The sequence below is a fragment of the Poecilia reticulata genome, linkage group LG22 (genome assembly GCF_000633615.1).
Source record: "Poecilia reticulata strain Guanapo linkage group LG22, Guppy_female_1.0+MT, whole genome shotgun sequence".
Taxonomy (NCBI): Eukaryota; Metazoa; Chordata; class Actinopteri; order Cyprinodontiformes; family Poeciliidae; genus Poecilia; species Poecilia reticulata.
Window position 1 is genome coordinate 2,888,563 of NC_024352.1, and position 25,223 is coordinate 2,913,785.

The following is a 25,223-nucleotide window of genomic DNA, read 5'->3' on the forward strand; positions in this document are numbered from 1 at the left end:
TTACTTGAAAAGGGTCTCAAAACAACAATATTGTCATTTATCGCAATAATTTCTGGGCAATTTATTGTCCAGCAAAATCTTTTATTATTACTGGGCTGGGCTGGATTCCATAAGTCAAATATGAAGGTACAAAATAACAAAGGCATGAAATGACTAAAACCTCTTACAAAATCACTTCATGCTTTGTCTCCTGCAGGTAAACAGACTGAAATATGYAAGTCTTGTTTTGTTGCGCGTTCCGACTCGCCTGACCCGGTCTCCTCTCCCTTCRACCCACTCCAGGCTCTGGGGATGCTCTTCTGGCACAAGCACAACATCGAAAAGTCTCTGGCCGACCTGCCGAACTTCACTCCGTTTCCTGATGAGTGGACTGTGGAGGACAAGGTCTTGTTTGAACAGGCCTTCAGCTTCCATGGGAAGAGCTTTCACCGCATCCAGCAGATGGTACTAGTACAACATCTTTGASTCATTGTTATACCCAAGTATAATATAACCCTCTTTGTATTTGTTAGGATTTAATTTGTATGATTTTTTAAACAAAGGAATTGCCTTGTTCATAGAYAAATGCAACCTCAGATAAACCCTTAAGTAGAGAGTAAATAGCAGTTTACTCTTGCTGTTTCCATAGTAATAAAAGTATGACCTGGACTAAGTGATGATTAGGGAATGTGAACAAAAAAGTCAATTATAACCCTGGTGGAGATTTGATCCTCTTTCAAATTTAGGTATTCCAAATGTTAAAAATTTGAATATTTAGATGCTCATTAACTGTATTCATCAATTGTTTGGGGGAAAGTTCAATTCAATTTCTGCAGCCAGACCTCGGCCTGACAACTGTCTCATYTGTTTCAATCAAGAAAACACTTAAATAGGACCGGCCTTCACACTGCAATGTAAGAAAATTTAGGAACAAATAAGAAACACAGAAATGAAGATCTGTGTGTCTGGAAAAGGAGAAAAAAGAGGTCACCAAACGACCCACAGCAAAGTCCAAAGAACTGCAGGCTTCAGTTGTCTCAGTTAAGGTCAAAGTTCATGACTCCACCTTAAGAAAGACATAAATGATCCAGACAACCACTGCTGAGCTTGTCTCTGTTTTGTTAGAAGACATCTTGAGGGGCATCAAGATGTTTTTGGATCTAGAGTAGAACAGTCAAATAATTGCAGAAAAGGGATCAACAGTAAGACATGGTGGTGGCAGAGTGATGGTCTGGGTCTGCTGTGCTGCCAGAGGACCTGGAGGACTGTCTGTGGTACGTCTTCCCCTTGGCTTTCTGCTTTTCTTGTCTGTCTTCTTGTCTGAATAAAGGCCACTAATGCCACAAAAACATTTAAAAAAAACCCAGACGGTTCATTCTCACTAACTTTCCAGTGTGGCTGAAACACATGAATTCTGCAAATATGAGTTGGTAGAAAGTTCCTCCAYGGTGCTGTTAAACACTCACTGCCAGTAATCACAAGCATTAGGTTGTAATTGTTGCTGCTAAGGGTGGAACAGAACAGTTCCTCATTTTCTTCCAGTAATCTGACATCAGCTTGTGGGAAAACTACGTCCAAAACCAGGCCTCCGTCTCCATAGAAACATCCTGTAGCTTCTTCTGGGGATTYCCAAGCTAAGAGGAATAAATGTGGATATTTAATTCTCAACTAACRGAACGATTAAAGGATTGTGTATAAACAAAAAGAAAAGACATTAAAATAATTTTGGAAATGTTMATTTAAAATAGTTTCTGCTTAGGAAATAAATGTACATGCTGCAAATACMTGTAGACATTGTTCTTTTGTCCATGTATTATTCCTCTAAAGCACACATGTCAAACTCCAGGCCCGGGGTCCCAATCCGGCYCGCCGGAGCTTTTTATGTGGCCCTCAAGACTACAAAGGGAAGCATAAATAGACGTTTCAAGATACCAGTTRTATGTTTAAATATTATTTTATGAGTCAAATTAAAGCAGGTTTTATCTCTATACTGCGGTATCGTATCAGTCAATYGCTCCAGTTTTTTGTGATTCCACAATCGGCGAAATTCATGCAAAACTAAACAAATCCAAACACTTTTGCATGCTGCTAATACTAATAACTTTTTTTTATGAAGTGTTTTCAAACAAAGTTCTGAACAGTTACAAGGAAAAGAAAACCACAGCAGATTAATACAGTTGATAATRCAAAATTTGACGGCAAAAAATGCTTAAAAACATTGGGGTTAGGTGATGCTAACCTCCTCCTACAGGTGGCAGTATAGCTTACTTCTGCTGCCTGAGCTTTACTTGATGTCCAGTTATCTATGATCGTTGTGGCAAGTAACATGTTTTTAAAGTAGCACCACAAAGTCAGGAAATTTTACTGCTAAAATCTTTTCACATTCTTAAGAAGCACTCATCAAATACARACAGTTATTTATTAATATATTGAAAGTTTGTTAATGGGCTTTGTCAATACATGAAGTATCAACTGGCCCTTTGAGAACATTGATGATTTTGATGTGGCCCAAAATGAAAGTGGGTTTGGCACCGCCGCTCTAAAGTTGATATTTGTTTGTTCTCTGCTGTGATTCGAATYTTCTGAGGCTGTTTTTGGATTTCTCTAAAGAATCTGACATCAGCTGTATGGGAAATGGTCTGTAAATGGAGGGAAGTGAAGATAAGTACCAACATGTCCACGCTGGTTAACTCTGAAAGCAGACTGCAAGATGTTAAAGGAAGTCTTCAGAAACCTTCAGATATCAGCAGCAGATCTCCAGCAGGCTCACAGTCTCAAATCATTTGGACACCAAAACAATTTTGTTGATGTATTTTATTTAATGAGTAAAAAAAACAACCCCTTTTTTAGATATAATACCAAGATTAGACCTCAATCTGTGAACATTACTTTTGAAAGAGGCAGATATTTACTCGGGTGTCCTAGTTTTTGAATTAATATGTYTCTAGGCATATCCCACATCTGCAGAGAAAACTCTAAAGGTTGACACCAGCTTGACGTTGGCTGTACTGGAATATTTACACCCTTTGAYGTTCTCTACCACAAACTTCAATGTACGTTACTGTGGCAGACCAACACAGACTGGTGCATGTAMAGTGTAAGGAAACTGGATTTTAAAAACGTGACAATCTAAAAAGTGTGTTGTGGATGAAAGAGCATTTGTCTCCTTTATAGATTTCTTTTGTTTTTGCTCTTTTGTTTTACTTCAAACAACACAAAACAGTTTTCAGTTGATGATTTTATTTACTGAGAGAAGCAAAGTGTTGCAAACCAAACTGGCCCTATGGGAAAAGTAATCAACCCTTAAACTGAATCGTTGGTTGTTTCACCCATGAGCTTAGCACGAAATTATTAATACCTAAATTTCCAAGTTKCATTGAGTTAACSGAATTATTCTACYGCAGCAGCGTAGCTATGGACGACATGTAAAAGAATTGTCTTTTTGCCCTCCAGAGTTGTCCGCATGTGTGAAATTTCCTTAACATGCAGGTGATCTACATTTGTATATATTATGATTAAGTCAGTGCCTCATCAGCTTTGCACATGTCACTGGTCTCTAGTATTGCATTGATCTATGAGTGACTGTGTTTTTGTAGTTACCTGATAAGTCCATGGCCAGTCTGGTGCGTTTTTACTACTCCTGGAAGAAAAGTCGCAGTAAAACCAGCATGATGGACCGACAGACCCGGAAACAGAAGCGGGAGCATGGCGACAGGTGAGGAGGAGTCAACACAGGCAACATGGCCGCCCTGCCCTCTGGCAGCGCTGGACCTGGGTGATAACTAGCTCTGTTTATGCAGTGATGAAGAGGTGGAGAATGGAAACGAAAATCCTTCCAGCGACTCAGAGATGGACCTGAATAAAGACAAGAAGGAGGTAAGGCGCAGTTCATATTAGCCGGCTGCTGGTTAACCGGCTTCTGGTTCTGGTTAACTGACTCTGCTTGTTGCAGCCGAGTTCTGCATCCGAGAAGACTGAGGTGAAACCACCGTCTGGTCTAAAGGTAAGAACGCTTCGCCTCCAAGAAATCTGTTTTGATCTCGTTTTTCTTTTTATATTTTTCATAATAATTTTGTTGTAGTTTCCTTATTTTGTATTTTTTCTAAGTATTGATTGTATCTTTTTGTATTTATTGACAAAATGTGTGCAGATAAGTTATTTCATTCTTGTTTAAGCCTTTGTTATTAGCAAGATGAATTGAACATTATTCAGGGACAACAGACGAAAATTTCTCTTTCATTTCTCTTTAGAAACTATAAGAACTTTTTTTCTTGCTCAGATCATTTATTAATTATTTATTTCAGGTTTGATGGTGTCACAACCATGTGTATGAGAAACCAGTTGCTATGGCTGAGTAATTTTTTCAGAGTTAGGACAAAATGTTTATGGAGTTGGTCTTTTAAGCTSGGTTTATATTCTTTATCATATATTAGCTACGAGCATCGTTAGCATTACCTGGTATCTGCTGGGAGTCAGATTAACTCTTTTGGCAAAATGACCATTGCAAAATTCATCAACATGAAAATGTTCTTGTTTTAACAAGATTTTTTAAATTGTTTTTAAAAAATCTTATTTCTCCTTAAAACCAAAAATATATTATTCCCTTTCAAATTAGAACAGGCAAAACAGCAACACCTCTTGGGATTTTTAACGTTTTCTGGAAGAAACAGGGTGAAAAGAATGAGAGTCATCATGACCCCATCGATTCCTTTTTAATGGGTCACAATCTGCAAGAGGAGTTTATTTTTACATCCTTATTTAAAAAGAAACTTTCTCATTTAGCAAGTTGTGCATCTCATCATAATGTGTCACTGCTCCTGAATTTATTTAAAAGCCTTGGCGTAGAAGTGCATAAAAAGTATCTAACTTTGAGTCCTCTTCATGCAGTAACATCTTCCACACTGAAGAATGTTGATAAGTGACTGGGGACGTTTTAAAGCTGTCAGTCACTCAAAAATTGTTTGCCAGCTGATTTTTATTTTCACTTGCTGTTTTAATTCTGGTTTCTGGTTTAGTTGCTCATAAACTCCAGGTCACCTGTGAGGGGAGTTTTAATAAAAATGTGGCTAACTCCTTTAATTGCCTTTTTAGTAGTGTGTGTCAGGATCATATTAGCTGATTGTTAGCATGTTAGCTCAAGTGTGTTGCTGCGGCTGCTTGCAGTCCGATGTTGACGGCGTCTCTGTGTGTGAGCAGACCGGAGGGAAGACGTCCCAGAGGATGAAGAAACGTCCTCCCAGAGGAATGTTCCTCAAACAGCAGGACGTGGTGTCTCTGTCCTCTTCCACTGCTCAGGGACTCACCAGACAGCTGGACAGTCAGCTGGTGTCCATAAAGAGACAGGTCTGCTGCGTTCCAGCTCCTTTCAAACGGCTTCGCTCTGCTTGTCTCTGTACATCGTCTCTTTTCTGTCCCGTAGATTCAGACCATCAAGCAGACAAACAGCGCTCTGAAGGAGAAACTCAGCTCAGGAGTGGACGAGTTCAGGCAACCTGAGGTAACTATAGCAACAATAGTACGAATGGTTCAGTTTTGAATTGTTTCTTCAGTAAACAGTTAGCGTTGCTGCTGGATACGTTGGTGAGCCGCTGCTTTTGTTTCAGGCAAATCAGAAGTTCAATAATCGTTGGACCACAGAGGAGCAGCTTCTGGCCGTCCAAGGTAACCAACCAATCAGCTGGTAGCTTTCAGCCTCTTAATTAATCACGCTAAATAACGTCTGAATCCCTCCATCCAGCCATCAGGAAGTACGGCCGCGACTATCAGGCCATTTCAGACGTGATTGGCAACAAGTCCGTGGTGCAGGTGAAGAACTTTCTGGTGAACTACCGGCGAAGGTTTAACCTGGATGAGGTCCTGCAGGAGTGGGAGGCAGAGCATGAAATGGAGGGTGGAGACGTGAAAGCAGAGGAGGAGAAAATGATGGAGGACAACATGACGGCTTGTGCAGCTGAAGACGAAGAGGCTGCTGGCAAGCAGCAGAAGAAGGAGGTGAGATGGAAGCTCCTAAACCCGGTGCAGGTCCCAGATGTTCCCACCTGCTCCTCGGGGCCCCGGGGCCTCTAAAGTAGAGGGCTAGGGGCCAGAGGGCCACGCCCCCCAAAAACAGAATGAGATTCTCAATCTAACCCTAAAACGTTTCACCACTAAAAAAAAAACTTTTTCAAGAAAAGCTTGTGTAGCGTTGGACAATAAATCAATAACAACATGTATCATGATAGACATATGATCAGTATCAGTAGATGATACAGCTGGTATTCATTATTCTATTTATGGAATAATCACTGACCTTAAATCCAGAACTGCACAGCATTCTGGGAGATGTAGGCAGAGGAAACGCTTTAGTTATTCAACCTCTCAGGTGAGTGGCATCAACTAACTCACTCACTCTTTGGTTACCTAGCAACAAGCTGCATTTTGAGGTTTCACCACTGTGCCTCACAAATGCTTAAGGACAAAAAGCAACGGAGAAAAAACTGGATAAAACAGGAAATACTGCCACCAGTTTGGGAGTATTTCAAGTATTTAAAGCAAAAATTGAATCAATAATTATCAATATTGAAAATTATTGACATGGACTGATATGACACACTTTTATCGTGATAAGTTTTTCAGCCGTACCTATGCTCAAAAAGCAACAGACGGTGTTTTTAGGGGAGAATCAGTTTGACTCTCTCAGTTCACTTGGAACAGGTCTTTCTTTTCTACTTACTTACAACATGTCTTTTTTTTTTTTTTTTTTTTTTTTTTTTTTTTTTTTTTAGAAAATTCTCCAAAATTAATAAAAACTTCCAACAATCAAACCCTTCTTCTAATAGCTGAGCAGTTTTTTCCATGTTCCCTCTGGGATTTTGATTTATTTATTTTTTTTACTTTCAAAGCAAAACCTGCTGGTAAAATAAAATTATTACCTTTAATCTAAATCAGGAGGAATTGATCATTTTGGGTTTAAATGTACATAATCTGCCACGTTTACTTGGTTTTTACTCAACATAACAGCACCATCAAAGGATGGACGAAGCTCCGGACAGATGGTTTCTGTTTGTGCTTTTTTATTTTTTTAATCAAACGTAAATATTTCAGTTCATCAGACTTCTTTCATATGTCAATTATATAAAAGCAGTTTTCAAATGGTGATTTTATCATTTGAAAAAAACCTGTCCACACCATCACGGCCCCATGTGAAAATCTGATTGCCCCTCTTGTTAAATGATGAATCAACTGTGATTCACCACATTTTCTTGGTTCAGTCAGTGTGTAAGTAGAGCAGCCAGCCCAACAACGACGGCTGGCATTAGAATCTGTCCTGAGTTATGATCCCAGTTCACATGTAGCTGCATCAGAGCCGACTGTGAGCTAAACACTAAACTGATTTGCTGACCCAGCAGCGTGTTTCCATGCTTCCGCCTCACAGAGCAGCCCTCCCCAGTCACACCCCTCTCTCAGCTCCTTCAGACTAGTCAACATCAATTAGCAAACACCTGGTGGAACTGCGTATCTGCTGAGATCATTACAAGAGCTACTTCTCAGATCAACACTGGTAAAAATGTTGTTAAAGGATTCATAGAGGAGCCATGTGACGACTTCCTGAAGGCGGAGTTTCAGAAAGAGCAGGCGCTTCTTAAAGAGACAGAGACCAAATTTCAAGGAGTTAAATTACAAAGTCAAATTTCTTTGAAGTCATATTTGATATACATAGAATTTTTGTAACAATTAAAGGTAACATAGTTACTCAATTGTCTGCAAAACCCATATTACTGCCACTTTAAGGAGTTAAACATTACTGAGACTCTGATCCTGTTTTGCAGCAAAAATCTGAGCCTGTTGTTGATGAGAGGCTTTTATTTTGCAGGACTCGTCTGTTCCGATGGACTCGGAGTGACCTCAAACCTCCCAAGAAACCAGTCTGACACCTGACCCCCAGTCTCCTGGAGGATTGTTTTCTTTAGTCGTCTCTCTTCATTATTTTGGCCCTCTGTTTTTCAGTTTTGCTTCTGTTTGCGTATGTCACAAAGTCATCCCCATCCTCTATGGACCAATCCATACTCCAGCCACCAATTACAGTCAGAGGACTTTTTCTTTTTGTTTTGTCACATAACGTTTTGAATTGTTTGTATGTTTGTGTTTTGGGATCTGAGGTGCAGGAAGAATTGGATGAAGGTTGGGTTACGTGGGGCTTGTCATGTCCTGATTAGCTCATTGCGTTTTTTAAGATTTTACAGCCTTTTTAAAGAAAAAAAATCCAATAAAACCAAAGTTTATTAAGAAAATTGTGTGACTTCTATTTCACAGTTTATTTTTCCTTTTGGGATTAAAAGTTTAGTTTCCATAGTTACATATTTAATATGTCTTCATAAACTTTTTTTTAAATTTTATTTTATCAATATTTTTGTTCCAAGTGACTAGGAACTGAATTTATTTTTGTTGCACCATTCTCAGGAAAATATGATTCTTAACGAATGTGTGTGATCTTTTTTTTTTTTTCCTTCGTGTTTGTTTTTATGAATTTGCATCATAAAAATTCACAAATAAACATTTTCTGATTTCAGCTATGTGTTTTGTGTATTTTTTAAAAACTGCTTTTTAGTTGTATCTAATCCAAATACTGCTAGTCACGCTGCAAACTCAGTCACAGGAAATGTGCAATTAATCGTTTGTTCACTGCACAATTTTTAACATTTTAAATTAAAATGATTAATTAAATGTTTTAGTATACTGATAAATAAAATCCTATTAGTTTTTCAAAACTTAGATATGTTTCATTTTAGAATGATCAATGATTCTACTACTTCTACTACAAAACTTCTCTAATTCTCCTCTCAGATCAGCTGAATAAGAACCAAGCTACCACTGGTCAAATTCTGACCAATGGTAGCTCAACCTCATCTTACAACTAATTTAGGAAAAAAATGAATCTAAATCCAATTTGGCACTGATCCAGCTCAGCTCAGTCTCCATCATTATAATCCTGTAAATCGGATTATTTTAATGTAGTGACATCAGATCAGTTCCATTCATATCGAATCCACATCAGTGAGTTTCAGTTCACCATGAGGTGACGGTGACAGGTTGCCATAACAACCCACAAATAGATAAATCTCTGCAGTTCACTGGAAAATTCTTCATAAAACTTAATCCACAATTTATTAGATAAAAAAACCCAGTCTGCTGAACCTCCCACAGCAGTCATATGACTGCGTGGGTTTATGATGTAATGACTCTAATTTCCGTTATGGAGGTTCGACTAGCCTGCTACTATAACAGAAGCAGATGATTGTTATAGGCTTGTTTTTGAAGTCTCTAAATTTAGGTCTGATATCTAAATATAGAAACATTTCATGGAATACACCAACAGTTGAAAGCAGAAGTTTACATACACAGAATAAAAAAGCACATCGACATCATTTTTCACATTTTGGACCAAACACCTGCTCATCTGTGGGAAACTGAACTGGTCTCCAGAGCGGGATGATGCTGTCATGTCTATACTTGCATAAAATTGTTTGAACAGTTTCAGGCATGTTTGGTCATTTCAGATTTATCTGTAGTTTACATGTTTTCTATAATAATATCGTATCTACGGTGTATTATTAAAGAAATATATCTGTCAGTTTTGTCTCTGTTTTTGTTTCCCATGTACCAGACAGGAGCTCCTAAGGCCCCTCAGAGAGGAAGAAGCCATCACCCCTAAAGCAATATCAAAAACCAAATTACAGTTTTAAATAAACTACATTTTGGAGACGTCTTGAGGTCTGTTGAAACATCAGTTGAGCTGCTTGGCCATATCCACCATTGTGGCATTTGGAGAAAAACAGGGATGTTTGCAAGCCTAAGAACATCTCAATGGAGAAATTTTGGGGTGGCAAGATTTGGGTTTTGTCTTTTGCAGCAGGAGGACCTGGTGCACTAAATCTTATTAGATTTTCTAAATAAATCATTACCACAAGAACAGCAACGTCAATGTTCTGGAGTGACCATAATAAAGTCCTGATCTCAGTTTCATAGGAAATTTGTGATCAGAGCTGAAAATGTGTGTGAGCAAGGCAGTCTTCAAACCTGACCAGTTCCATCAGGAGGAATGGGCCAAGACTCCAGAAAACTATTAAAATAAGACTGTGAAAGAAAACCTGAAACATTTCCTCACCATATTCAGTTTCAAACACAATTATGTCTAAATACCAAAGAAATGTAGAAATGTATGCATCTTTCAGAAACAAATCCCTCATTATTCTGGTATTTAGTTAATAGAAATGGTTTACTGACTTAGAACACAAAATGCTTTGTATCTGATTTCATGCCAGTTAGGGGAAATGTCTTTTTATGCAGTTCATGTATTAAAAGGCATCTTTTTGTTTTATACAATATCAATAAATGTAATTAAAAGAAATCACTGCAGTTTTATTATAGCACTTTTTAAACTGAGCAGAGGAGAACTTGGAGGAGTTTTGATCAGGTTTGAAAATATACATGGAATAATTGAAGAGCAAAACCAGTTTAAAATAGTCAAGAATGTTATTTATGGGTTTAGTTTAAGACTGTGTTGAAATTTGATAATAGAAAAAATAGATTAAATCATTTGATTTATTTTAATAGAATGTAAGTGTAATAAGATCTAAGGTCAGATGTATACATTAAGGCTATCAAAACTGGTAAAAAAAAAAAAAAAAAAAATCGGTGGAATTTGATTTGCCCCAGTATTACTTTTGTTTATGTTTGTTTTCACAATTTCTGTAATTTGTTGCTTCAAGGTTCCAAATATATGTAATATATTACATATATGTGCCAAATCATTACTTACACACAGACGGCATTTAGACTATTGTCTTGTGCTGCACAGGCTCTAACAAGAAGCGTTTCGATTTGAAAATGAGAAACAGCGCCCCCGTGTGGTGCAGTCATGTTTCTCTCCCTGGAGCCTCCGGGAAAGCTGCGCCCCCTGACGGTATGCTCCTCGTCGGGCAACTGGGGGATTTCCTGAGCGGAAGCAGCGGAGGGGGTTTCCAGTGTGATCAGCCCAGGCCTCCCTGCTGGCTCTCTGAGGTGGACCCAGTAACTTCTCTCTTCGGGACTGACAGTACAAACCGAACCCAGAGAAGTGCCGAGCGGAATTGGACCATGAGGAGTCCGCCTGAAGCCTGGAGGCTCCACGGCAGCGTCAGCGGAACGGCAACGGTTTGAATCCGCAGTGAATCCGCCGAGCTGTAGCCTGACGAGGAGACTGATGTGAGTTCACACACACAGACACACACACGCACATTCACAGACACACACACACACATACATTCAGTACATCACTAAGAGTGGAGGGACATTTAGGCTCGCGGACCAGTAATAATCAGCCTAGTCAACGGCTGTATGTGAGAGAGTGTGTGTTCTGATGGATTTGATAAATTGACCTTTTATTAACAAGAACAGCGGCGACGCTAAAGAAGCTAGGCGCTCGCTAGCATTAGCAGTCCGTGTGTTTACATCCGCTGTCTGGTTCTAACTGACAAATACATCAGTAATGTGAGAGATGAGTGTCCGAAACACCGCGAAACGGTGAGGGGCCAGCGAAGGATCGTCTCCTGCTGGCGTTTTTCATTTATTCTGCCTGTTGGACTGTGTGTCTCTCTCTCTCTTCTCGGATGAAGAGAGGATGACTCCTGGGTCAGATGTCAGCGTTGTAAGGTCATGTTATTGGGTGATGAACGCATGCTTGTTGAGCGGCTGTTCGTAGTGATGAGATGTCAGAAGATGTCACCTGCTGTGAGTCACGGACTGGAAGTCAGAACTGTTCCCAGAAACAGCAGGGATGTTCCACAGCTTCATTTCAGAGAACAGAGGGAGCCGATGACAGCAGGCTGAGGTGATCTGCTGCTCCTCAGCGGGCGAAGGACGTGTCTTTTTAGAGACGGATCGGTTAATCGTCCATAAATGGGTCGATTAACCGATTTATGGTTAAACCACCGATTATCTCTATTGACAAGAGAAATAGCAAAAAGTCTGATTTTTCTTTTTTCTTATTAGCTAAATTCCTTAACAAAATAACTATCACCTTTTCAGTTTATAACTATATCGACCAGCAAAGCAAACAGGATACGTTTGTAATTCCTTAATTTAGTTTGTTTGATTTGACAGAAAGTTTTCATTCCTTTTGTGAAGGCAATTGAAATGAAGAATCAGAATCGGTAGATAAATGCCAAATATCGGTTACGGGCCAGGAAAGGCCTGACCGGTGCGTCGCTGAACTGAATGGTTTTAAGAGGTTTGATTGAGAAACGACTCCGATCCATCAGGTGGAACGGATCGACTCTGCTGGACACGTTTCTGTTGTTAAGTGACATCTGGAAGTGTGTAGATGGACGGAACAGAATACAGACTTATGAGATAAAATTCCAATCACTGGCAGGTAGTGTCAGGAAATGGAATAATGTTATCCCAATCTATTGGAATAAAACTATTCCAATAGAACAGCCTATTGTTCTAACGCTCTTATTGTATTTAAACCCATAAACACTTGACTGGACGAATGAATGAATGACAGATGGAGAAATGATGAATTATTCCATTTTAGGAGAAATTCAGGCATCTGATTCATAAATGATCTATCAAACGGACTGTAGAAATGCTGGGTGTTTTCTTAGCAGCTTCGATAATAAAAAGTGGCCATGGTCTCATGGTGGATGTTTGGAAATGTTCGAAGAGCGGACAGTTTTCCTTTGATTTGACTGTGATCTGATGCGATATGCTGAAAAATCTGTAATTCTGATTCTATAAGCGCATCAAAACAAAGACCCTCCACCTTTTTCGGGTTACAAACGCAGTGTGCTAACGTTTAGGAGTGTGTGCTGTGGTGTAGGGGTGGGCGCTTGTTGAATCATTTATTATTTGTCGTGAAAAATTTCTAATGATAAGAATTTTGATTTATAGTTGTCTCCATAAATTTCAATTAATAAAAAAACAAATGACTGTCGAAAATGTATTATCTGTTTGCTGTTTGCTCCACAAAAAGCATCAATAAATACCAGTAAATTTGGAAGTATTATTACACACAATCACTATGTGCAGTTTAAATGACATTTCTGTTGTAAATGACATCCTAAAGAAGACGGTTTCAAATGGGAATGCTGTGACATGCAGCAGTCACAGTCACATGGCTAGCTAAAAAAAATGGCTTCATCGCTATCACAATAGTACCAACAAAAAAAAAAAATCATGCAAGTTTATTGAAGTTATCTAAACTGATATGGCCTGTTTTGCTGTATAAATGAGGATTGCCTTCACTCTCTGTTAGTCAGCACTAGAACCTTTAGCAAAGAAGCTGCAGAAAATGTTTCTCTCTTTTATTTGTTGTAGATTTGGGAAAGAGGAAAGTGATTTTGGGAGGAAACCTGACAAAAAACACATAACTTGGTATTGGCCATTTGAAATGTGATCGGTGCATCGCGCATAACGTGAAACACACGTCCCTTATGTTTGAGCTGTTTGTGCCTTTTTCTCTATTGCTGCTGCTTTATGTTATTTTTCCTTACTGTGGGGGGAGGGGGGTAGATAACGCCCCAACTTGCTCATGTTTATCTCAACCAGTTAACCAGATATAGTATTTCCAGATACTTGTTGCTTAAATCATCTCTGGACTCCAGGTATCATTAATAACTGCTCTGAGCTGTGAGTTGTTTCGGAGCTTTGTTTGGCTCAGCATTCAGACCTTTAAGGTTTCTAACTTTCGAACTTCTGACTTCTGAAAAGACTGGTGAGTCAAACTGGTCGACTTGAGCGATTGGTCGATCTGTTTGTGTTGACAACCTCATCAGGCCTGGTTCCCTCTCCGACGTTCTCATTAACAACTTCAGACACCTATGCTTTTCTTTTGTGACTGTAACAGCTGATCTGAGTTCAGGAAAACCCCGTCCGTCCGAGGAACCGTTCCACTTTCTCTTTGTGCAAACAGAGTGCTTAGTCATGATGTTGTGTCTGATTAAACTAAACTCTTTTACTCTCTGCAAGTTTATTGAGTCTTCCTCAGTGTTCCCTTGAATTCATTTCTTAATATGAAATGCACATTTTTTTAGTGGCAACAATCATTGCACAGCCTCTCTGTGAAAAATCCTCCCAGAAACACTCAGGAATATTCAAGACTTTTCTTTGGTCATTTTTGGAGTTTCATTCTGCCACTGTGTCACACTCACAGAGATAGAATGTGCTTGTGTTGCTAATGGAATCAATGGAAAAGCCCCTAACATCCCCACAGTTCAGCCCTGACAGGAAGTGTGCACTGTTTGTATACGTGTGTGTGTGTGCGCGTGTGTGTGTGTGTGTCAGTTTTATAGAGTTCAATGGTACTCGCTTGCACACACCCTTACTGTTCTGTACTTTTCTTGAAAATGTATCTGAACTGGGAAATTTACAGTAAGAACAAATTAAGTTACTGATGTTTTGTAGATTTTTACAACAAAAAAAAAAAGAACCCCCCCTCCCCCGCTTTGTTGAAACTTTAGATATTTAAAAAAAGAAAATCAAAAAGCAGCAGAAAGAGAAACCGTGTCAGCTGCCAGGTGTTACCCTGTGGCACACTGGTGGTCACCTTTATGTCTACCTTACATTCTTTCATGTCACACTTGAAGTGATCTATCACCATCTGCTCACAGTCTGCTGTGAGGAACGGTGGTTATGTGACTTTGGTTTTTTGATCAGGTGCCATAATCTCTTATTTCACAAGAACAAAATCCCCAAACGGAGAACAAGCCACGATGTTGCCAGCATGATTAACCCTGTCACAATAAGCAATTAATCAGTTAATCACATGATAAACTGAAACAAGCTTGATAATTTCAAGTTTGGTTTATTTATACGTTTCAAACATTTTCACATTCACAATTCAAATATGTATGCACATTTAGGTAACTATCTGAAAAGGAGTTGCCTTTCCCCAATGTCCTTTATTCTTCTGTATGTCTTATTTTCAACTGTAAAAATAAGGAAAACATTCTGATGATTAATATTTTTTGAAGGGCAGTTTTGTCTACAGAGACTTCATGATCCATTTTATTTATGGTTTTGATTGTGTTGGATTTTAATGTCCTTTTTTATTTATTGTTTATGGTTCTCATGTTTTATTTTGCATATTTAAAATCCAGTTTCAGTGTGGAGTGTTCTGTACAAAATGAAAGTTTATTAGTTTTTGAGAGGATGAACTTGTATCACTATGTTATTATGAATATGTTACTTTAAAATGGTCTCAAAACAACAATATTATAATTTATAATTTCTGGGACAATTTATCACCCAGAAATGCTTTTTTTATTTTTTATTTTTTATTTTTATCGTGACTGGTCTAATCATGCAATATTACATATTTCAAAAACTCAAAAAAACACATAAAGGTCCACAGTTAGTTAAAATACTGCCCACACATGTCCATGTGTCTTGTCATTCACATTCACATCAGTCTCTAGTGCTACTGTAAAGATAATAATAATAACAACTATTATTAACTATTCGACGCCAAATTAAAAATTGCAATGTAAAGCACATTAAAGAGAGATTAGCAGCTTTGTGGATCTTTCCTCTCAGTAAACTTCCCCTCCATCCTGTTGCTCTGCTGCTGTGCAGCTGTAAGTCCCTGACTGTGCTGCAGTGGAACACCTGCAGAAGGAGTTCAGTGTGTTGTGCCCCAACCAAAACCTTTTTGTTTTAATCTACTTAGAAAATACAGCTGTTGATTAGCCTTCATCCACTTCCTGCCTCTCTGTGCACTCCTTCCTCCCATTAATCAGCCCTGCTACTGCTGCGTCTTCTGCAGACTTCACTGCCAGCCGGCCACCATGATGAGTTTGGTAGTCATGTGTCAGCAGTGCGTAGAGCAGTGAGGGAACCCAGTGATGAGGTTGATGGGTGAGGTTGGGGAGTTGTTAATCTTTGTAATCCGTGGTCTGTCGGGTCAGGAAGTCTAATTTCCAGTTAGAGGCTGAAGGGTTTGGTTCACCAGTGTTTGTGGGAGGATTGGGTTAAAGGTGGAGCTGGAGGTCCAAAACGGCAACCTCACCCAGTTTTTCAGGTGAAAGAGCGACTGATGAGTCACAGCTCGGTAACAGCGGTTGTGGTTCTGGCTTTAGGCATCCTGGTGAGAGTCTATTGCAGTGGCAGTGGACATCACCAGTCTGTCAGAACACTTCATTTCTGTTGCAGTGAAAGGCCAGTAGTCATTTGGTCAGGGGACTGTCCGGGGCTTCAGCACTGGGAAGGTAAAACACTTTGAAGCATGTAACAAATATGTGAACAGAGAGCTGATGGGCACAAAGCTTTAGAACCCGACCAAACCCCCGTCAATGCCTGCAGCTTCATGGGGTTTATTTCCCATAGTGCCCTTCTGCCCTCAGCCACCTTCACACACAGAGAAGATTGTTAGGTGAAGATGGGAGTCTGGAGGTAAACATAGTATTAGTCCCTTCAACATTTCCGGGTGTCTCTGCACAAATTGGGTCACTTTGTTTCTTTACTATGTTCCCATATCACTTCTGCCTGTGGTGTCTTTGCAGCCTCTTTATTCTCTTCTCATGATGTCATTGTGCCCTTCTTGTTCCCTTCTTTTGGTCTTTTCATGCTAGTCCTGTGGTCTTTTTATTCCCTGTTTGTAGTTTCCTTGTACTCTTTCTGTGGTCTCTCTTTTCTCTTCTTTTAGTCTTTTTTCATTCTCAAAATGTGGTCATTTTGTACCTGATTGTGGTCTCTTCATTCCCGTCTTCTGATCTCTCTGTCCTCTTCTTATGGTCTCTTCGTTCCCTTCTTGTGGTGATTTTGTACCTTGTTGTGGCGTCTTTACTCCCTCCTACCAGCCCAGTGTTCAAAGTAATCTGCACATACTCTACAGGAGCAAATAAAGTGGACATAGTATTATTTCAGACATGAAATTCATGGAAAATATATTTTTTTATTTGTAACTAGTGACACCAAAGACTGATTAACTATGTGATCAGTATCCAGTCACATGAATAGGATAACACAGGATAGAAAACATATATTTTCAGTACAAGATCTAACTTGTTGCCTTGGTGATTTGCTGAACCTCAGTCCAGCATGTTGATTAACCATATTTCTGTCGGTGTGTTTGCCTGTGAAGCCTCCTCAGGTCATGTCATCAGGGAGAAGTGCTAATGGGAGGGAAGTACAGATACCCCTCCAGCAGGTGGCGCCTTCACTTGTTGCTCCCCTCCCAATCACACCACCATCCCACCGCTCAACCAATCCCTGGCCTCCATGCGATCTCACTCCTCAACCAAGTAAGTCTGTTAGAAGTGCCATAGTGGCGTGGTCTGATGTTGATCTGATGTTGGTCTGGTGTTGGTCTGATGTTGGTCTGATGTTGGTCTGGTGTTGGTCTGATGTTGGTCTGATGTTGGTCTGGTGTTGGTCTGGTTTTAATCCTCCTCTCTGTGTGTTCAGGTGCTCCTGCAGGGTTCCAGCCTCTTCATGGAGGATTTCGAGATGTGTTTGTTGAGAAGCCAGAGGCCAAATACTGCTGCGAGGCGTGCAGGCGGGTCCTGTGTGAGCCCCGCCAGACTGAATGTGGACACCGCTTCTGTCAGAGCTGCATCAATGACATCCTCAGGTGAGCAGGGCAGATCGTTATTCAGAACCATAAAGGGGGAGTATGATGTGAAATAAACTTTTTTGAACTTTCCGCCATGTTATTGTGTTATCCTCTCATCAAAAACATAACTGGAGTGTTGCTTTGATTCTTTTACGCATTATTTGAGAAATCCTTTAATCTCCATGGCAACCTTTCAGCTGTTCAAAATGTCTGAGTGGACCTAGCTCCTTCTTCGAGGATGAAGCTCCTCCTCAGAGCTGCGGTTTCCAAGCTTCAGAGCTTCCACTGCACAGAGCAACTCCTCCACTCAGCTCCTTCACACTAGCCAGCAGAAATTAGCAAACACCTGGTGGAACTGTTCATCTCCTGAGCTCATTATAGGAGCTACTTCTCAGTGCAGTGCTGGTGAAAACGTTGTTAAAGGGTTAATAGAGGAGCCATGTTGTGCTGACTTCTTAAAGATGGAGTTTTTAAAGAGACAGACACCCAATTTCAAAACGTAAAATTTTGAAGTCAAATTTCTTTTAAGTGATATATGACGTATACAGCAGTTTTATAATAACTGATAGTGACATAGTTACTTGGTTGTGTTATAAAATAGCACTACGTGCCTGGAAAACTTAAACACTGCTTCTTCAAGCCTACATCCTTCAGTCATTTAGTCGACACTGTACTCGACTGATTCATCAGACAGACAGACAGACAGCTTGGGGTTGGCAGCAGCACCTCCACCTCCAGCCTCCCTGCTGGTTCCAGTGGGATCTAACGTTGTCCTCTCCCTTCCTGCAGTCACTCAAACCCAGTGTGTCCGGCTGACAGGGAGCCTCTGTTCAAAGACAAGGTGAGCTGAAAAGCCGGGCTCATCAGAGTCATGTCATCACGAATGGCTGATCAGAAGAGGGTTCCTTAAAGCCTGACTTTTTTTTTTGGTTATTATTGGTTTCAGATCTTTAGAGATGTATGTTGTCATCGAGAGATTATGGCGCTGAAGGTCTTCTGTCGGAGTAAAGCTAACGGCTGTCAGGAGCAAATGAGTCTGCAGCAGATACCTGTGAGCACACACTCCATTACGGTTCCACCGTGCCTTTGGCCCGATGGTGCAGTATGTGTTGTACACACGGCCTGTCCCGCCTCTCTGTCTCCAGGACCACCTGAATGTGTGTCCGTTCTTCGAGGTTCCCTGTCCGCTGGGGAAATGTAAAGAGAGGATGATGAGGAAGGAGATTCCTGAGCACCTAGCATGGAAATGTAAACACAGAGAGAGCACTTGTGAATTTTGCATGACCAAGATGCCTTTGACTGACCTACAGGTAAGCAAAGCGTTTTAAACCGGTGAGAAGTGTGGCTGTCGTTTCGCAGTAGTCGTTAGGCGATATGCTCTGAGGTGAGGTCAGGAAGCACCGCTCTGCTTCAGTGGTCAGGAGCTGCAGCGACCCGATATTAATATCTGTGTCGGCCCAGATGTTTAAAAAGACTCTAGACCGGGTATCGGTGACAATGTGCCTGATCCATAAGGGCAGATCTAGTAAGTCTAATTCTAAACCTGAACATACTGCTTTAAATTCTGTAAGAACCTTTTCTGTAGTTAAACTGCTGGAAGTTAAATGAAAGGTTAAACCAGAGTAGCACCGTTGTGTGACCATAGATAGGAACTGAAGTTGGACAGCTCCTTAATAGCTTAATTATGAAGTTTAACAAAACATATTCATGTGTCTTTTTTATTCTACAAATAATCTGACGTCAGCTGGAGCCATATAGGAAGAAAAATGGTTGTCCATTAATTTTAGCAGAATCATCCCAACTTAGTCAGATTGGATGGATAAGATCTGCAAACAGTAACTTTCAAGTCTTGCAGATTCCTAGTTGTATATATACCTGGACTTTGACTAGGCCATTCTAAGACATACAGTAAATATGCTTTGATCTAGTTGTGCTCTAGCTGTATGTTCAGCCCCTATCAGGGGCTTTTGGGGTTCTGAACACAGACCTGGGCTGGAGTTTCTCTTTTACTGGCGTGGGTGATTGTTGATGTTTAGTAGCCATGTGTTCCTTTCAGGCTTTCACCTAATTGGCCCAAACAAATAACAAAAGCGTGTGAATGTAGCCAATAAAGGCCGGCATGTTAATCAGCTATGAGCTTCCTCCACACCCCGAAACATCTCAATAACTCTGCAAACAAACTTTCTCTTTTAAATCTTCTGAAGCTGCTGTTTAAGCATGGGGTGAGTTCTTCACAACTTCAACTTGTGTATTTTGCAAAAAAAAAAAAAAAAGAAAAAAAAAACTAAACTCATTATCTTCTCGAAAACTGATGGATTTTATTTGTTTTTCGTCTGTTTTTGTTGTGGTGACTTATTTCTACTTTTATCATGAGTTGTCACTTATATGCCTGTCAGAAAATAAAGGAACTTGACTAGAAACACAGGCCACACTTTTCAGATTTTATTTGGAAACATTCTTGAAGAATGTAAATAATAATAGTGCTCTATTAGCTGCTGGTGTGCTGTAGGGCCGGCTGCATTAAAATGTTTTATGAAACTGTTTTTCAGAAACACAAGGAGACTGTGTGTCCGTCGTTCCCTGTGTCCTGTCCCAACCACTGCTCCTTCTCCTCCCTGCCCCGGAGTGAGGTACTGAAGCCTCTCTGCTGCCCTCTTGTGGCCCCTCCAAGCACAGCGACATACTGTGGCTGCATTTTCCTTAACCATAAAATTGCACAAATTGAAATTATGAAAACAAATTTGCTTAATGGAAACATGCAAACTTGTGTTTTTTGATAAAGTCTTTGCTTCTGTTTTTCAGCTGTATCAAAATAAATGAATTTTGCTAAACTGCAATGGAAACACTTTTTTTGCATCACACAAGTCACATGATTGATAAACAGATGTTACTACTGACGGAAATAACGAAGATGACAACAGGAAGTGGTAGCAGGATGATGACTATTTGTTTTTGGTTTTATTTGAACAGTGTGCAGCCGGCTCCACCAGAGCTCTCACAGTATCACACAGTTCATAAAAGGTTGTGTGTCATTTGAACCTGTTGAATCCATCACTCTTCTGTAAAATCGCCAACTACAGTTTCCCCAAAATGCCGCATACGTAGCCTTTTGCATAAAAAGAATTTTTATAATTTAGAATCACACATGAACTGGCTGCTGTGGTGGCGCAGGGGTTTATGTGCAGCCCACATGGGGAGGCCTTGGTCATCGTTGCGGCTGTCGCAGGTTCAATTCCTGGCCTGGTGACCTTTGCCACGTGTCCTTCCTCTCTCTCTTCACCTACTTTTCTGTCTTAGCACTTACAAATAAAGACCACTAGAGCCCAAAAAAATCTTTAAAAAAATCACACATGAATAAATTTGTTTATGCAATAAGTCATTTATAAACACTGGACACCGTCATCCTCCGTCATCATCTTTGTCTTTTCCACCAGCAGTAATATCCAGTTGTTGGCCACGTGAATTGTGTGATGTGAAAAAAGTGCTTCCATTGCAGTTTTTGGAAATACACAAATTTTGATGCAGCTGAAAAACCGCCTCATTTAGCGCAAAAACTTTTTATCTTCATTTTCGAAATTGTGTTTCCATTAAGCCAAAATTTTTTTTGTAATTCCAATTTTACACAATTTTAAGGTCAAATTGTGCAGAATTGGAACCACAGCTGGTTTTCAAGGGATCCATTAGTTCATTGAATGTTTGTGTTGTTTCAGCTGACCAGCCACCAGCAAGACTGTCCCAAAGCCCAGATCAACTGTCTGTTCCACCGCTACGGCTGCACCTTCAAGGTGACTCCTCCTCATGTTCTCTTCTTCTTCTCTCATCATTAATCTTCCAGCATTGATCTCTCGCATGAGCTTTTTCTATCAACTTGTGCACGCTTCATGCGCCGTGTTTCCTGTGCCATAGGGCTTAAATCAAGAAATGAGGCAGCATGACTCGACCTTCGTAGCCGAGCATCTAAGAATGATGGTCAAAGGGAACTGCTTGTTGGAGAACAAGGTAACCATAGCAACTAAATGGGGGCAATTAAGGCCAGATTGAGTGGATTGAGTAAGGTTTGACTGAAGAGCATTTGTGGTTAAAGGTGGACAACGTAAAGGAAGAGCTAATGGAGCGGTGCAAGGTGCTTCCTGCTCTCAACAGCCGACTGTCGGAGCTGGAGAGCCAGAACGAAGAACTGCGGGAAAAGAACCGGCAGACGGAGCAGAAGCTGGCCAACCTGCAGGTAGGGGAGAACGGGGTAAGACGAACCCTTTTTCATATTTAGGGTCACTACATTAAGGCAACCTTGGTAGTTACTAGAGATGTACTGATCCGATATCAATATCTGTATCGGTCCTGATATTGGAGAAAAATTTTAGATTGGGTATCAGTGACATTGTGCCCCCTCGATAAGGGTAGATCTATTCAGACTAATTCTATGCTTTGTAGTCTGAGTGACATCATGCTTTATTATTTATTTTTACATTATGATTAGAATTCATAATTGAACCATTTCAGTTGTTACAGTTGCAGTTTTGACCAAAGTAGTCACCCTGTTTTAGTCAAATTGTGACTAAATTTGACTAAAACTTAGTCACAATTTATTATTTATGTTACATTGGCTGTTCTACTCCAAACTGCCCCGACTGAGCAAATTAAAGTTGTTTTTCCATATTTGACCAGCTACTGAAGCTATTGGTGCATTTCAGTTTGCTGTTCTGGTGCAGAATTAGCAAATAAATGAGTAATTCAGAACATTTATGTCTGCGTTTAAAAAAATAAACATTTGAATTAAATCCAGCTGTTTTTCTGTATCAGATCGGTATCGGTCAATACTAAACCTCTGATATCGGTATCGGTATCAGAAGTGAAAAAAAAGTGGATCTGGTCGCCGCTAGTTGCTTCCTTCTGCATCTGCATACATTTCCAACACAACTCACCCTGAGCAATTTAAAACCAACTAACAGAACCTGGGAAGCATTGGTGGGACTTTAAAATGCCTTCTAAACTGGAAGCAGATCCTGGAGGAGTTTATTGCAGGGCTGAGGCAGCACAGGCTCAGAGGAGGTGCTGAGGGTGGACCGGATCCTTTGCCGGTTTCACAGCTGATTTGCTCTCTCAGGAGGCATTTCCCAGAAATCCTAATCCCACTTTTCTCTAATCCTTTCTCTGAGGGTAATAACCCAATGTTTCTTAGATCACCAACAATCATGTCACCATGAAGACTTCACAGACAATGAAACACATAATTACATCACATAAAATATTGCTGACAGTGAGTCTCAAGCCAGTAGGGCTGAATGCAACAGTTGGGCGTGCCTGAACATTTACTGGGATCGGATGGCCCAGGGGTCTTGTTGGATTTTGTTGAGGCTTTCCGTGTCCTGCAGACTGAAACATTGGAGCCTCTCTGTGTTTCCCTAGAAAATGATGAGCTCGCATTCAGAGACGCTGATGGCGTTGGAGATAGAGCTCGGTTCACTGCGTCGACTAAGAGAAGAAGTGGAAACCTTACGAGGAACGGTGGACAACGTTCGGACACGGCTGGCCACCTTGGAGCAGGGGGGACGGAGCGGGTCCGGATCCACTCACACCTTTGGTTAGTCGATGTGCCGGGTTTCAGTGGCTAGCTGAAGGTTTTTGACCAGGTAATCTGAACTTGATGGAGATATTTCCTCTCTCTTTGCAGCGTCTTTGGAAACTCAGCTCAATCGGCACGACGACATGTTGAGCGTCCATGAAATCCGGTTGGCTGACATGGACCTGAGGTTCCAGGTACTGGAGACAGCTAGCTACAATGGGACTCTAATCTGGAAAATCCGGGACTACAAGAGACGGAAACAGGAAGCCGTGGCAGGAAAGACGCTGTCTCTGTATTCACAGCCGTTTTATACCGGATATTTCGGATACAAGATGTGCGCTCGGGTTTACCTCAATGGAGACGGCATGGGCAAGGGGACGCACCTGTCGCTGTTCTTTGTGGTGATGAAGGGCGAGTACGACGCCCTGCTGCCCTGGCCCTTCAAGCAGAAGGTACTGTCTGTATTTTCTCTATGTTGTTTTCAATATGCATGTCTACTACAGTTTCAAGTCTTTCAGTGTCTAGCAGTTTGATTTGTTTCTGAGTCACAATTTGATTCAGAAGTGGATTCAGAGACCAATCTTTCTATTCAAACGGTCTGGAGATTCGGTTTAAATTATGTGAATTGTTTATTTAAAACAATTCTATAAGGTTTCATTTCCAGGACTAGGAATTGTGATTGTCTGTAGAATAGATTTTTTTTTTGTCTACAGTTCTCATTATCAACAGGTCTGGTTGCTAAAGCTGCACCAATCAGAGATTTTGTTCTGGTTGCAAAATTTGTCAAAATCTGACACCAATTTTAGGTGATTCAAAACTTTCTTTACAAAGGACTAAAAACAGAAAAATCGCTTTTTTTTTTCCTTTGGGGAAAAATTGAAGATGTAACTCTCTTTACTGTAGTCAAAATTTTAAAACTTTGCGTGATTTGTGGTTCAGGTTATTCCTGCCCGGACATTTATTATGGACATTAGAGGAGATACTGCTGGTTCCAGCCAGAGCCGGTCCCTCCAACCCCCTGTGTGCTTTGGACAAATAAGAAATTTGATTTAACCAGTGGTGGGAAAAGTAAAAATTTATTTCCCAACCTTGAAGCACTAGTCATATATATTAGCTCCACTAGTACCAAAGCTCTACACCAACACAGTACTTAGTAGGAGCTAATTCTAAATACTGTGTTTAGCATTTGCTTAGCTAATGCTAATCTTGAATTCAAATTATTTCTGCCCTTGAAAGACTAGAACACTTGAGTGCCAAATATATTTTGACATTATTGTATTTATGTTTATTTTTTGTATACTGTATGTGTTTTATTTTGTTCGTGTGTGTGTGTGTGTGTGTGTGTGTGTGTGTGTGTGTGTGTGTGTGTGTGTGTGTGTGTGTGCGCGCGTGCGTGTGTGTGTGTGTTTTTAATAAAGTTATTGGGAAGGGGAAAAAGAGGGAGAACATGAGGAGAGGAAATAAAACTGCTGCACTCACTTCAAAATAAGAGCATAAATATAAATGTAGTTGATAAAAACTTCAACACAATATTTAGAACGAGACTTAGAACTTAATTCAATTGAAAGTTTAAAAAAATCATCCAAATAAATTAGAATTTATATGGAACAATTAATTTAGGGGAAGCTAAGTGTGCTACAATGTCTCAAAGCTAGCTGAAGTGCTAAATCAGTGTTTCTCAACCTTTTTTGGGCCAGCGCCCCCCTAGCCTTTACCCAGGTCCCCCCCCACCAAAGAATTTGTAGGCTACTTTACACTGACTATTATTTTATTATTAATGTTACTATCACTATTGTATATGTTTTGATTTTTATGCTTGTTTCTGTATTTATCATCAACAATAATTTCCCAGAGAACAAAAGAGCCATGAGAATAGAAATTATTTTCACAGGTGTCTATAAAAAATGCAATGAACATTCAAGTTAAATTTGGTAGGCCTAACAGCAGCCAATCAGAGTGGATAAAATATTCTTGTTCTGTGTCATTTTCTAGTTGTTAAATATTCCACAAAATGACCAGATAAAAGATGTTCAACATGCCAGTTTAAACTGAACTATTTGCAAAACGACTGAGCTCTGCAACATTAAAACATGGATAGAACTGTAACTA

General features: G+C 40.2%; 2 protein-coding genes across 3 annotated transcripts in view; both read left to right on the forward strand.

Annotated features, from left to right (window-relative positions):
* The window catches only part of rcor1 (REST corepressor 1), a 16,068-nt gene extending 7,815 nt beyond the window's left edge, over positions 1–8,253 (forward strand). Inside the window, exons 5-13 of the mRNA XM_008398703.2 lie at positions 283–444; positions 3,576–3,694; positions 3,780–3,855; positions 3,932–3,982; positions 5,176–5,322; positions 5,399–5,476; positions 5,583–5,640; positions 5,717–5,970; positions 7,832–8,253. Coding sequence (XP_008396925.1) covers positions 283–444; positions 3,576–3,694; positions 3,780–3,855; positions 3,932–3,982; positions 5,176–5,322; positions 5,399–5,476; positions 5,583–5,640; positions 5,717–5,970; positions 7,832–7,861 — 975 coding nt within the window. The 3' untranslated portion in view covers positions 7,862–8,253. The remainder of the gene's footprint in view (positions 1–282; positions 445–3,575; positions 3,695–3,779; positions 3,856–3,931; positions 3,983–5,175; positions 5,323–5,398; positions 5,477–5,582; positions 5,641–5,716; positions 5,971–7,831) is intronic.
* Positions 8,254–10,871: 2,618 nt separating this feature from the next.
* traf3 (TNF receptor-associated factor 3) overlaps positions 10,872–25,223 on the forward strand; it is a 32,462-nt gene continuing 18,110 nt past the window's right edge. The window contains exons 1-12 of one of the 2 annotated variants that reach the window (XM_008398704.2): positions 10,872–11,202; positions 17,081–17,240; positions 17,404–17,569; positions 18,341–18,392; positions 18,498–18,602; positions 18,697–18,861; positions 20,101–20,181; positions 21,262–21,336; positions 21,458–21,550; positions 21,636–21,791; positions 22,958–23,132; positions 23,223–23,566. In XM_008398704.2, the coding sequence (XP_008396926.1) occupies positions 17,093–17,240; positions 17,404–17,569; positions 18,341–18,392; positions 18,498–18,602; positions 18,697–18,861; positions 20,101–20,181; positions 21,262–21,336; positions 21,458–21,550; positions 21,636–21,791; positions 22,958–23,132; positions 23,223–23,566 (1,560 nt within the window). In that variant the 5' untranslated portion in view covers positions 10,872–11,202; positions 17,081–17,092. The remainder of the gene's footprint in view (positions 11,203–17,080; positions 17,241–17,403; positions 17,570–18,340; positions 18,393–18,497; positions 18,603–18,696; positions 18,862–20,100; positions 20,182–21,261; positions 21,337–21,457; positions 21,551–21,635; positions 21,792–22,957; positions 23,133–23,222; positions 23,567–25,223) is intronic. The other variant, XM_008398705.2, reaches the window with a different exon arrangement.